Source organism: Carassius auratus, chromosome 15, assembly GCF_003368295.1.
Source record: "Carassius auratus strain Wakin chromosome 15, ASM336829v1, whole genome shotgun sequence".
Taxonomy (NCBI): Eukaryota; Metazoa; Chordata; class Actinopteri; order Cypriniformes; family Cyprinidae; genus Carassius; species Carassius auratus.
The window spans coordinates 1,034,588-1,046,492 of record NC_039257.1 but is presented as its reverse complement, the minus strand read 5'-3'; the positions used below and the strand labels follow the sequence as shown (position 1 = coordinate 1,046,492).

The 11,905-nt window shown below is 34.8% G+C and overlaps 2 protein-coding genes across 5 annotated transcripts in view; one reads left to right on the top strand and one right to left on the bottom strand.

Moving 5' to 3' along the window:
- Positions 1-10,841, bottom strand: part of tomt (transmembrane O-methyltransferase) — an 11,174-nt gene extending 333 nt beyond the window's left edge. Inside the window, exons 1-5 of one of the 3 annotated variants that reach the window (XM_026281584.1) lie at positions 10,743-10,841; positions 5,435-5,674; positions 3,106-3,380; positions 2,057-2,253; positions 1-491 (exon numbers count right to left, since the gene is read on the bottom strand). The exon at positions 1-491 is cut by the window's left edge and continues 333 nt beyond it. In XM_026281584.1, coding sequence (XP_026137369.1) covers positions 171-491; positions 2,057-2,253; positions 3,106-3,367 — 780 coding nt within the window. In that variant the 5' untranslated portion in view covers positions 3,368-3,380; positions 5,435-5,674; positions 10,743-10,841 and the 3' untranslated portion in view covers positions 1-170. Of the gene's footprint in view, positions 492-2,056; positions 2,254-3,105; positions 6,029-9,538; positions 9,789-10,742 lie in introns of those variants that run through there. The other 2 variants (XM_026281583.1, XM_026281582.1) reach the window with 2 other exon arrangements.
- Positions 1-11,905, top strand: part of LOC113114651 (leucine-rich repeat and fibronectin type III domain-containing protein 1-like) — a 680,315-nt gene that overhangs the window by 428,044 nt on the left and 240,366 nt on the right. The gene's annotated exons all lie outside the window — the stretch shown is intronic.

Here is an 11,905-nt window from a genome sequence, read left to right as displayed (position 1 = left end):
CAAGGAACGATTAAATGTTAATGTGTGCATTGAATGCAACGCAAGTCACTTCGGATGAATGTGAATGTTGCTAATCACCTGATGATTGACGCTAGTGAACCAGCATCAAATAAACGAAAGCTGTGACACCAACTGTTCAGAGTGTCACTTTAACATCCTGTAAGCGTGTTTTACTTGATCCCGAGGAAGGTGAGCTCGGCCATGCCGTCACGGATGCCACGGATGTACTCCAGCGTGGCACGGTGAACTCTGACCTCGTACAGGCCTGAGCGGCGCACGTGTCGCAGGAAGTTGGGCGCTCCGGGGAAGATGACGTTATCTGCCAGAATGATGGAGCCCTCACCCAGCAGACCGCTGCCCTCCAGCAGATGCAGGTCCGGCAGGTAACAGCGCTTCCAGTGATCCATGAAGACCAGATCCAGACGCTCCACGCCGAAATCCTCACGCAGACGCGGGATCACCTCATCCGACGGACGCACGATCAGCTCCACCTGAGCAACAGATCAAACCACTCAGACCAACACAGTGTTTGGGGAAAATTACTCTTAAAGTAATGCATTACAATACTGCTTTACTTCCTAAAAGTAACTAATTACCTTAGTTACTTTTTATGGAAAATAATACATTACAATATTGTGTCACTTCCTAAAAAGTAACGAATTATGTTACTTATTTACTTTTCACGGAAAGGAAAGCATCACAATATTGCGTTACTTTCTAAAAAAGTAACGAATTACGTTATTTATTTTTCATGGAAAGGAAAGCATTACAATATTGCGTTAAATTAAAAAAAAGTAACAAATTACGTTATTTATTTACTTTTCATGGAAAGGAAAGCATTACAATATTGCATTAAAAAAGTAACGAATTACGTTATTTATTTTTCATGGAAAGGAAAGCATTACAATATTGCGTTAAATTAAAAAAAAGTAACAAATTACGTTATTTATTTTTCATGGAAAGGAAAGCATTACAATATTGCGTTAAATTAAAAAAAAGTAACAAATTACGTTATTTATATACTTTTCATGGAAAGGAAAGCATTACAATATTGCGTTAAATTCTAAAAAAGTAACGAATTACGTTATTTATTTACTTTTCATGGAAAGGAAAGCATTACAATATTGCGTTAAAAAAGTAACGAATTACGTTATTTATTTACTTTTCATGGAATGGAAAGCATTAAAATATTGCGTTACTTTCTAAAACAGTAACGAATTACGTTATTTATTTACTTTTTGTGGAAAGGAATGCATTACGTTACTTTTACCATGACTGTTTGGGGAAAGTTATGTAGTCGGATTACTTTTTTCAAGTAACTAGTAAAGTAATGCATTACTTTTTAATTTACAGGAAAATAGTTACTTTTTCCCATTTATTGTTGGAAGCTCTCCTGTGCCCAAGTTGAGAGAAATCAGGAGTAAGTGTTACTTCTTAAAAAAGTAACTAATTACGTAACTTAGTTACTTTTTATGGAAAGTAATGCATTACCATACTTTCAGTGTTGGGGTAAAGCATTACAAGTAACGCAAGTTATGTAATCAGATTACGTTTTTATTTTACAATGGAATATATGAGTTACATTTTCAAATAAGTAATGATTGTTAGTTTTTCCCCCTATTTGTTGATTGAGAGCTCTCCTGTCTCCATGTTAAGAGAAATCAGGAGTAAGATGTTACTTTAGCTCTAGAATAAATGGGAACATGTATTAATTCATCTCACTTTTATATAAAAAAAGATTCAAAAATGATTCAAAACTGTAAAAATTCAACTCCGAATATGACACAAACCTGCAATAAATGTTAAATAATACAAATAAACTTTTATATATTTAATCCCATTTTATGCACTGACCTTCAATGATCCAATGAACATAATTAATTGTAATTAGTTACTTTTTTAGGGAGTGACGCAATATTGTAATACATAAAAGTAACTTTCCCTAACACTGGTTACTTTTTAAATATGGGCAGGGCTTGCTTTTTTGTTTTTTAACATTAAAAAAGTTCTTCTTTTACAAATGTAAAAGCCCTTTAAATTTGTCTCATAAACTCACCATGTCCTCATCAAAACCTGCCAGCCGTATGATTTTCTCAGCCACTTGAGCATTTCTCTCGTCCATCTCGACGGAGTAAATGCGTGCGCCGATGGGCAGCGAGCGGGCGATGCGGACTGTGCTGTAGCCGCAGTGAGTGCCCAGTTCCAGCACTGTGATGGGACAGTGTTCCTGCAGCAGCCGGTCCAGAATCTTACCTGCGTGACAGCCAATGATGTTTTATCCCCATTTACTTTCTTAATTCATGTTTATGTACTTATTTTTGTTTTTGTAAGACACTTAATATCCAGGAATATTACTGATTTTACTGCACTGACACTATCGGATGAGTCACCTTTTTACAACACAGATTGTATTAATGCAGCTTCATAGAGGTAAACAGGAAATAGCAGAACTAAGTAAAACAAACAAACAAACAAAAAAAATCTGCTGTGTGCTGTTGGAAAATATCTGAACCTGTCGATGCTTAATTTGTTGTTGATTTGGCCACTGTATCAAATAAACACCTAGGGTTGCATTTGTTTAAGTAAGCATATCTTACATATTTTTGCTCTTTTGTTGGGTTTGATTTCTTCTATTGTTCTCATTTGTAAGTTGCTTTAGATAAAAACATCTGATAATGCCTCTCTTAATATATATCTAGCACTTTTAAGCTTTTCTGTAGGTAGAAATACTATCCTTCCATACAATGTAAAATACCTCGGGTTTTGTTTTCTTCCAGCTGCGCTCCATGAGAATAATCTGAATTTATCTGAATATAGACAAAATTTTCTATACTCGGTTGTTGAGGTGGTACATCCTGATTTTTATTTGTTTTAGCTTATTTTATATTAATTCATTTTAAGTCATCTTGTGGGTCCCTCTTTGAGAAACACTGTTTTAAATCTCTTTAACAATTTACAATGGTTGGGAGACATTTTTGGGTCACAAAAAATAAATGTTTCATCTACAAATAGAAATAGAAATAAGTACTTAGACCTATTAAAAAAGTGAGTCCACCTGAACACATGATGATGATAGATGTGTTAATGTGTGAGTGTGTTTATGACCTTTCTTGGGTCCGATGTTGCTGATGAACTCCACTTTGCTGCACCACTGGTCGAATGTGTCCAGGATGCTCTGGGCGTCTCCGGGTGTGGCGTGGGTCAGGATGTACTGAAACGCCCGCTCCTCTCGACTGAGGCCCGTCAGACAGTCCCGCACCCAGCGGATAAGAACAGCCCGATACAGCAGCACGAAATAATATCGGTAACGGATAATCAGTGTGAGCAAGAACGGAAGAAAAGCCAACGCGATCGCAGGAGAAACCATCTTCAGCTTTGATCTGAGAACACAGAGACACTTCAGACAGTACAAACCCACCAAGCACACCCTAGTAGCAAACGCACAGCAACTACAAATTAAAATCAATCAGAACAGTTTAGCAACAGCACATGTTAGAAACCACATAGCCAGGGTCAGATTAATGCATAAGCATGCACAGCCAAAAACAGCTCGTCTTATTCAGCACTTTTGTTTCATTTCTTGTCAAAATATCTAAAAATACTCAAATTAAAATGCATTTACTAGATAAGAAAAACGATGTAAGATATTTAGTCTTGCTTCAGGGGAAAAACTAAATTAAGTGATTTTTGCCAGTGGTTTAAGTGAAATATTCTTAAATAAAGATTATTTTACTTACCCCACTGGCAGATATATAACTGCTGTTTTCCCTGGAAACTTGATTATATATTGTTCGTCAGTGTTTTTGTCTAATAAATGCATCCTAATTTAAGAGTTTTTAGATATTTAAACTAGAAAAAAAAAAACTTCTACAGGCCCAAATTACACTAAGGAAAATTACTTTTAATTCTACAGGGTTCATATAACAGTGAAAAAATAACAACAAAAAGATTTTACCAAGAAAATAAACTAACAATAAATAAATAAGATACAAACAACAAACTCTTTAAATTTTTATGCCACAAAATTGTTCTTATATATACAAATAAGTTATTTGTAATTCTGTGATAGAGAACACTGATTTTTTATTTATATGATTGAGATTAATTGTGTTGGCTGGGGTGGTAAAAGTATTTATTAATAGGATTAGGTGTAAAAAAATATTAAGAGGTAAATCTAGCCCTGCACATAGCAACACATTAGCCCTTCTGTGGTCTTCTGTCACTTCTGACTGGAGAATTTTAAGTTTTGAATTTTTTTTAATCACAGCTTCATCAGAATTTTCCATAACTTGGTGACTTTTTAGACTCTTGGTCTTTGGTCAGAAATGACCAACCATTGGAAGTGAATGGGAAAAAAAACACACTTCGGTGAAACTGGTGTGATCCTCAAACAAACAAACAAATAAACAAAAAAAAAAAAAAACGTCACTTTGAAAAACGTTGCAGATTTCCTCTCAGACCTTTCGGTTACCGTTGATAAAGTACTAATGTCAGAGATTTTAACATTCATGTTGATAATACAAATGTTGCATTAGGACATGCGTTTACTGACCCAAAAAACTCTTTTGGAGTCATGCAAAACATCAGCACGTTAGCACTTCAAATCACTATTTCTAAAAATATCTAAAATGTGACAAAAAGTAGTCTTCTGATTTTTTTAAATATATATTCAAATCTCCCACCTAATAAAATAATGTTATTATGTCTAAAAACAACCAGGCAATTCACATGCCACTCTAGAGAGCGCTTTAGCGGCAACTAGTGGGAACACAATGGCATTACATGTTTTTCTTTCTTTTTTAACAACCAAATGGTGCTAATCTGCCTTCCAAAATTGAAAAGTAATAAAAAAAATCTATAGATTTTATTATATAATTATATATATTTAAAAATACAATCTATATGTAAAATGGATATTACTGCATAAATATCAACTAGTACCACGAAACCCTCTCAAAATGCTAATTGAAAAAAAAAAATTATCTAGAATTTAACAAAACTATATTAAAATGTTTTTACTGAAAAAAATCAGTATCTGTCACTTTTTACCGTGAAGAAAATGAGTAAGATTCACAAATAAACAGAACACCCTGGACAATATATAGCAACACTTAAAATATGAATAACCACATAGCAACACAGTAAAAACTGCATTGTAATATTCTCAAAGCAGAAAAAGCTAAGCACTGACTGCTAGAGGTCCATTGTACCACTATCAGCCTAACAGACATTACTCTAGAGCAAATACTTCAGTTCCTGCACACATACATAATTAAAATGCCTTGGTTTTTGCTCTGTGATGTGACAGAACACCTTCACCTGCCAGAGATGTAACTGAAGACACGAGCTCAACCCTGAGCTGATCTCGGATCAGTTTCATTCCAACTAACACCAGCACACAGATAACTGATGATAATGAAATAAATGACTTTACCAGATCCGTAACTCTCTTGACCCACAGGAGACACTCTGAGGAAGACGGTGTTCAGAAGAGAGAGAGACAGACAGAACGCGACCGGTGCACAGACACAAGCTCGTGCAGCCAATCAGATTCCTCCGTCTGAATAATGGATGGAGCGCACAGGGCCTCCTCTTACACCTGTGTCTCACCTGGAGCATCACGTGACCGTCTCACCTGAGCGCAGAAATAATGCTGGGTATTTACAGAGGTTGTCTGGAATGGAAGCCAACAAATAAATACAACAAAAATATTAATTACAAAATATACATATTGGGTTTTTGGACAGCCATCACATAGTCAATATAAAAATAAGTAAATACATAAGAAATAGATGTTTTTTTTTTTAAAGATGTAATGTTTAAATGCCAGTACCTATGTACTCTCAATAGGTTAAAAAGGTAATGCAATATCTGAAGTTATGAAAAAATAAGGCGTCTCTGCAGAGATTTAACACAATTTGGCTGAAAAACAGAATACAACACCAAAATATATATGACCCGTTCAACTTATTTTTTAATTATCATTAAGACATTTTTAACTAAAATATGAGTCATTTATAAAACTTCCTCCAGTGAAAAAGTGTTCTGGTCTGAATCAGGAGAGAAATCTGCACAGATCAAGCAGCGGATGTTTCTGGATTCTGATGTGAGAGACAACGGGAGATGCACTTTTTCACTGGAGGAAGTGTTATTATGGATCATGAGTTAAAAATGCTGGATTTGTTTCATCTTTTGTCTTCTCCAGATGTTCACTGATGGACTGGAGTGCTGTGGATTATTGTGATGTTTTTATCAGACTCTCATTCTGACGGCACCCATTCACTGCAGAGCATCCATTGATGAGACACTGATGCAATGCTACATTTCTACAAATCTGATGGAGACACACATTTACTGCACGCTTAGAGAAGAACAGTTTCTAAGCTGTTATGAAGTGATTCCCAAAGAAATAAACAAATGGAGAGCATAAACCAATCTTTGATGAGCATTCAATGTTTGCCAGAATAATGGCAACATAATAAAGTTCCTAATCAATACAACATTTATATAGTCCATTTAATCTACTACAAAGTCGGCAAATAAAGCATGTTTAAAATGTAGTCTTTCTCTTCTAGAAAACCAAAAATACTGACGACTAATTTTTCAGTATAATCATGACTACAACTGGATCTGGTTGACACAATGGCACAGAAAAACAGAAATGTGATGTGATGGTCCTCTTCATCCTGCATTTACACAACAGTTCTTCACTGTGGCCACTAGATGGACACATTCAACATATGACCACAATAAATAATTGAGGTCATTAATGGATCCTCATTAAAATAAATAAATAAACAAACAGAGATTAAACAATACAACCCTTTAATGGCTATATATGTGTCCACTGCTGTCAAAGAGTATGGCGGATAATACTCCATGGATATAGTGACAGTGTTTGTGTTAAGTGCACGTGTCTCTACATAGTGTTAAACATAATTATTTGTGTAGTACAGAGCTGTCATAGCGTCACTATGATCATATATAACCCCCAGTGAACTGTTTACATGTGCAGCTGTCAACAGAAACAGATTCACATTCATTCACTCAGGAGCGGATCTAGAGAAATATTGATGGGGTGGCGAGAAGGGGGCAGGAATTTTATTCGGGGTGGCAACATATGGCAGACGTATATGTACTGAATTTAGTCACAGTTATCACAGATTGATGATAAATATATGTGCACACTACAAAAGGACACAGCTATCATTTACAAACTTAATCTCATGCAATCAATGTCTTGCATTTGAAACAGTTCATATAAGGAATAAGTGACCATACCCCATAAGCACCACACACTCACTAATGCATACAGTATGCATCCACATGTCATTAAGAGCATTATAAAAGATTCAGTGTTATCAATATGTCAATTTATTATAAGAAACACAAGATTTTAACAGCCAATGACATTTCCAGCTGGGGAGACTCAAGTGATTTTCTACAGTTTAGTGTTAATCATCATCTAACTCAACCAGTCAAGAGCTACATTTAGCCTTAGATGTTATATGAATATGGTCCTGAAGCATAGCTTTTATTAGCTGACAATAATCATAAATAAATAAACATTATAGGCACAAATACAAATGTACTTTTAGAAATTGTTTCTGAAAAATATGGTGTTATTGTTTTGGTCTTACATAATTTCTTTGAGTTAGACCAAACTTTTATTCTGACAGGTTGTCGTAAAGACATTGCCGTTTCTGTCTGTCTGTGTATACGATACGAATGAATGACGATAGTTTTATCAAATGAAATGGTGAAATCCTCTCACAGCGCACTGACGTGCACATGTGTAGCCTACATCATGTGTTAATATAGTGAAGAGCTGAAAACACCACGCGTGCTTCAGTGTGTGTGTGTGTGTGTGTGTGTGTGTGTGTGTGTAGTAGTAGAGCACACATTCCCAGAGACGTGTATAACAACACCTTAAGGGTTCCCATAAGCAGGATTTATTGTTGTGCCCCCTTCCTCAAATATGATGATGAAATAAACACCTACTATGGGGTGAAAAAATAACTTTTATCAAATAAAAAACTAAATGAATAAATTGTATTATTTACAAATCACAATTGTAGCTCTCCACATTTACCTGTGGCTATAACTTTATTATGACTCTAATTTATTTTATAGTCTCAAGCATTCAGAAATCATGCAAAAGGAAACTAAGCAGTTTTACTATGATAAAACCATGGTTTATTTTTGTAAGGGTTGTGATATGCACGTTTTTTGTTGAAGAAATTATAAAGCCTGTGTCATCTATAGCAAAAAGGTGTCCAAAAATGAAAGATTAAGTGAATATTTGAATGAAATGTTTGGTCAGTATCCTAAACAAGGATTTGATTGTCCTGTAAGTGTAACAGCAGCAATCACATGACATTTGTAATAACATGTACATAAATAGTTTATTTAGTATTTGCCTACATTATGTATTTTAACAGTGTTATTATTAACCAATCATTATTGCCTCATTATTTATTTTATATAATGCATTTTAAGCCATTTTAAAGGCTATTGATGACTTAAGTCTGTTTTTATAGCAACAACAACAACAAAAATATTACAGTATATTAATACTTCGTAAATTATTAGAGTTTGGGGTTCGCGAATCATTGAATGAGTTCGGGAGTTCAAAGCGGGTTCGCGAATCATTTGAGTCAGTTCGGGAGTTCGGAGCGGGATCACGAATCACTCGCGCTCGAAAGATTCGCGCTTGTAAATTTTCAAATTGGCCCTAACCTTTAATTGGTTGCTCAGGTTGCTGCCAAATGCCACCCACCCCGGTAGATCCGCCCCTGATTCACAGTGACATCACATGCAGCATATATACGGTGCAATAACTCACTGATAAACAGACAGTAGGTAGCACAAATAAAAACACACAGCTACCATAACAATGATCAACCATATTTCTGAACACTTGTTAAACATGAAAGCTCAATTACTTTTCTTTCCATGTTAATCATCCCTCAGTCTCTCTCACCTTCAACCACTGACATCTCAGGAGCTGATATATTTAGCACACAAACACAGTTCTGAATCTGACGAGCTACTTGCATCAGAACATTAAGAGAACATTCAAAACATAATGTTTCCATAATGGTCAAATTTAATATTCCCTCGATGTTGGCATAACAAGTAATAATAATAATACACTTAAAAAACTTAAAATTCAGACATAAAGATTTTGTAACTTATTGGGAGCATTCTTAGAACATAGTTTTCAAAATTTATGACCAGTTTTGCATTAAAAAATAAATTAAATGACTGTATTTTAAGACTAGTCTAAGCTGTTTCCATTTTTGTGTCCCTAGTTAATAGCCATACCCCTTCACTAATGTGAAGCTCTGTCTGCCGCCAGGAAACATGTGTTTTTGTGTTGATTGTCCTGGCAAAAGACTCGCAGAAGAAATGCCAAGCTTTTTAAATAGAGCTGGTCTCTTGAGACGCCAGTGTAACACTGATAGCAACAAATGACAGCAGTATTTATAGATGAACACCTGTGGACACTAGAGACGTGAATGAGATCTGATCAAACCTCAACACTGTGATGAACCTCCACAGCACTGCTCCAAGCCTCATCAGGATCCCGTTACTTTCTGTGCAAATATTCAAGATTGCTTCGAGCAGCTTCAGCGATCACTGAAGATGATCAAATATAAACTGATTCTGACCATCAGTTCATACAGAAACAGCATCATGAACATGACAGGAAAATTTGCTCAGCTAACAAGGAACGATCTCAGAACTCTGGCTAAGGTTCTGGCAAGGTTCTCACAAAGTTATGAACAAACGTTCTTCGAGTAATATTAATAGAAAGTTAATCCAGCTGGTCTTCAACAGCGATCTCAAAATGTTAACACAGCAGCATTCATGGAACGTTTTATTACCAAAACATTTCAGTTGCACGTTCATCAAAAAATGTTTAGATTTTGACAAACTTTTTGTTATTCATGCTATTCTATCGTTTTACAATAGGCTATTATGGAAACTTTACTTTTGAACATTCTCTTAACGTAAATGTCTAAATATAATATTCCATGAACGATGTATAAATACCATTATTTGTTATAACGATTTGCAAACATTCTTATAGACCAGACAACTTTAAACAAACATTCGATTAACATTACTGGAAGAACGTTTGTTCATAACTTTGATGGAACCTTGTTCTGAGAACGTTGCTAGCTGGAATTTGGGTCTTCACAGGCAACAAATTTAGGTCCTAAAAACATAGTGGGAACATTGTTTTGAAATGTTTCCTAAAACACTGAAATGTCCAGTTTTCTAAGAACGTTAAAATGTGAAGTTTTCTTGTTATTATTATAGTTATTTAAGAGTTACAAAAACCTCTTTCAACAACGTACTAACTTTATTTTCACCAAAATATTTGTTACTTAAACCTTTACTCCGTTTCTTAGATCATTCTAGTACAAATAACATCTTAAGGACATTCTGAGAACGTTGTTCTAATAACGTTTTCTCTCAAAATTGTGAGAACTTTAAGCTATATCAAATATTAACAAGATTCCGTTTTATAAACATTATTCTATGATCGATTTGTCCCAAAATTTACATAACTTGCAATGGTTAAAAGGTGTGTGTTTTAACTTTAGCGGGCATTCCGCTGAGCTATCGCATATCAGCTGAAGAATCCTCTCGATTCCCGCCATTAATCACCGCGCGCTTCCCGGGGGCATCGTTTATGAGTGATTATGTAACGAGAGCTGGATTATTATCACCTTTAATGTAGAAGAATCTATTTGTGGATCTGCTCGGTTTCAGCAGGCTTGGCATCGCTGGATCTACTGGATGATTCCAGCGCGGAACACACACACGCATCCTAACCGCTACGTGTTTTCAAACACGTTTAACGAACACTCCCCCTGTCTGTCATTGGTCAGTTCAACTGATAGCCCCGCCCACAAACTCACATGATTGGTCGAGTCAGAAGCTGCTCAAATTAACGTTCTGAAATTGATTTTACGTTATATTAAAATAAACAAAAACATCCCAAGATGATTATGATGCATTACATTTTACTAAAGAACTCAACTGAATCAACTCTGAAATTAACGGAGCTGAATATTGACACTTTTTCATGTTAGAGATTTAAATTTTGCATCTGTTATTTAACACTGTTTAATACTGTAAAGCTTCTTGGAAAGATCTGTAGGCTACTGTATAAAGTGTTGTATAGAGATAAACTTAAATTATATGTATTAAGCCACAGAAGAGTCTTCATTAATTCTAATATATATTAACATCTTTCTCAAAATAAAAAAAAAAAAAAAAAAATAAGGTAAGTTATTTTTTTTTAAATATGTTAAGTGAATCTGAAAAGTTTTGCACTAAACATAGTTCTAAAATAAATAGATAATTATTTCTTCCAAATGAAGACAAAAAGAGCATTTTTTTCTCTGTTCTGTTCTGTTCCTCTTTTCTTTTTTTTCTTTTTTGTCCACACAATGAAAGTAAATGGGGTCCAGTGTTTTCCAGCCAACATTCTGCAAAATATCTTCTGTTGTGTCTCACAGAAGAAAGAAAGTCAGGTTTGGAACATCATGAGGGTGAGTAAAATTATAATTTTATGTTAATTAATGTTTCCAGAGAGTAAATTAAACAGAACTATGATGATGAAGGGGGGAGGGGGGTATATATTTTAGAGGAAAATTAGATATTTAACATCCAAATAAAAATTGATTTTATATGGCAAATTTCACAAAATAAACTTCTACCATATACATATTTCTCTCCTGTATCAAAATAAGTGTTATTCATTTTTAGTCCATAAAGGCATATGCAGTATAGATAATGTTATGACCACTTCTCATATGATTATCCTGTTTTAATAAGTCTCAGATATGTTTGGTTGAAAGCAGCAGCTCCAGCTGGAGTGGTTTAT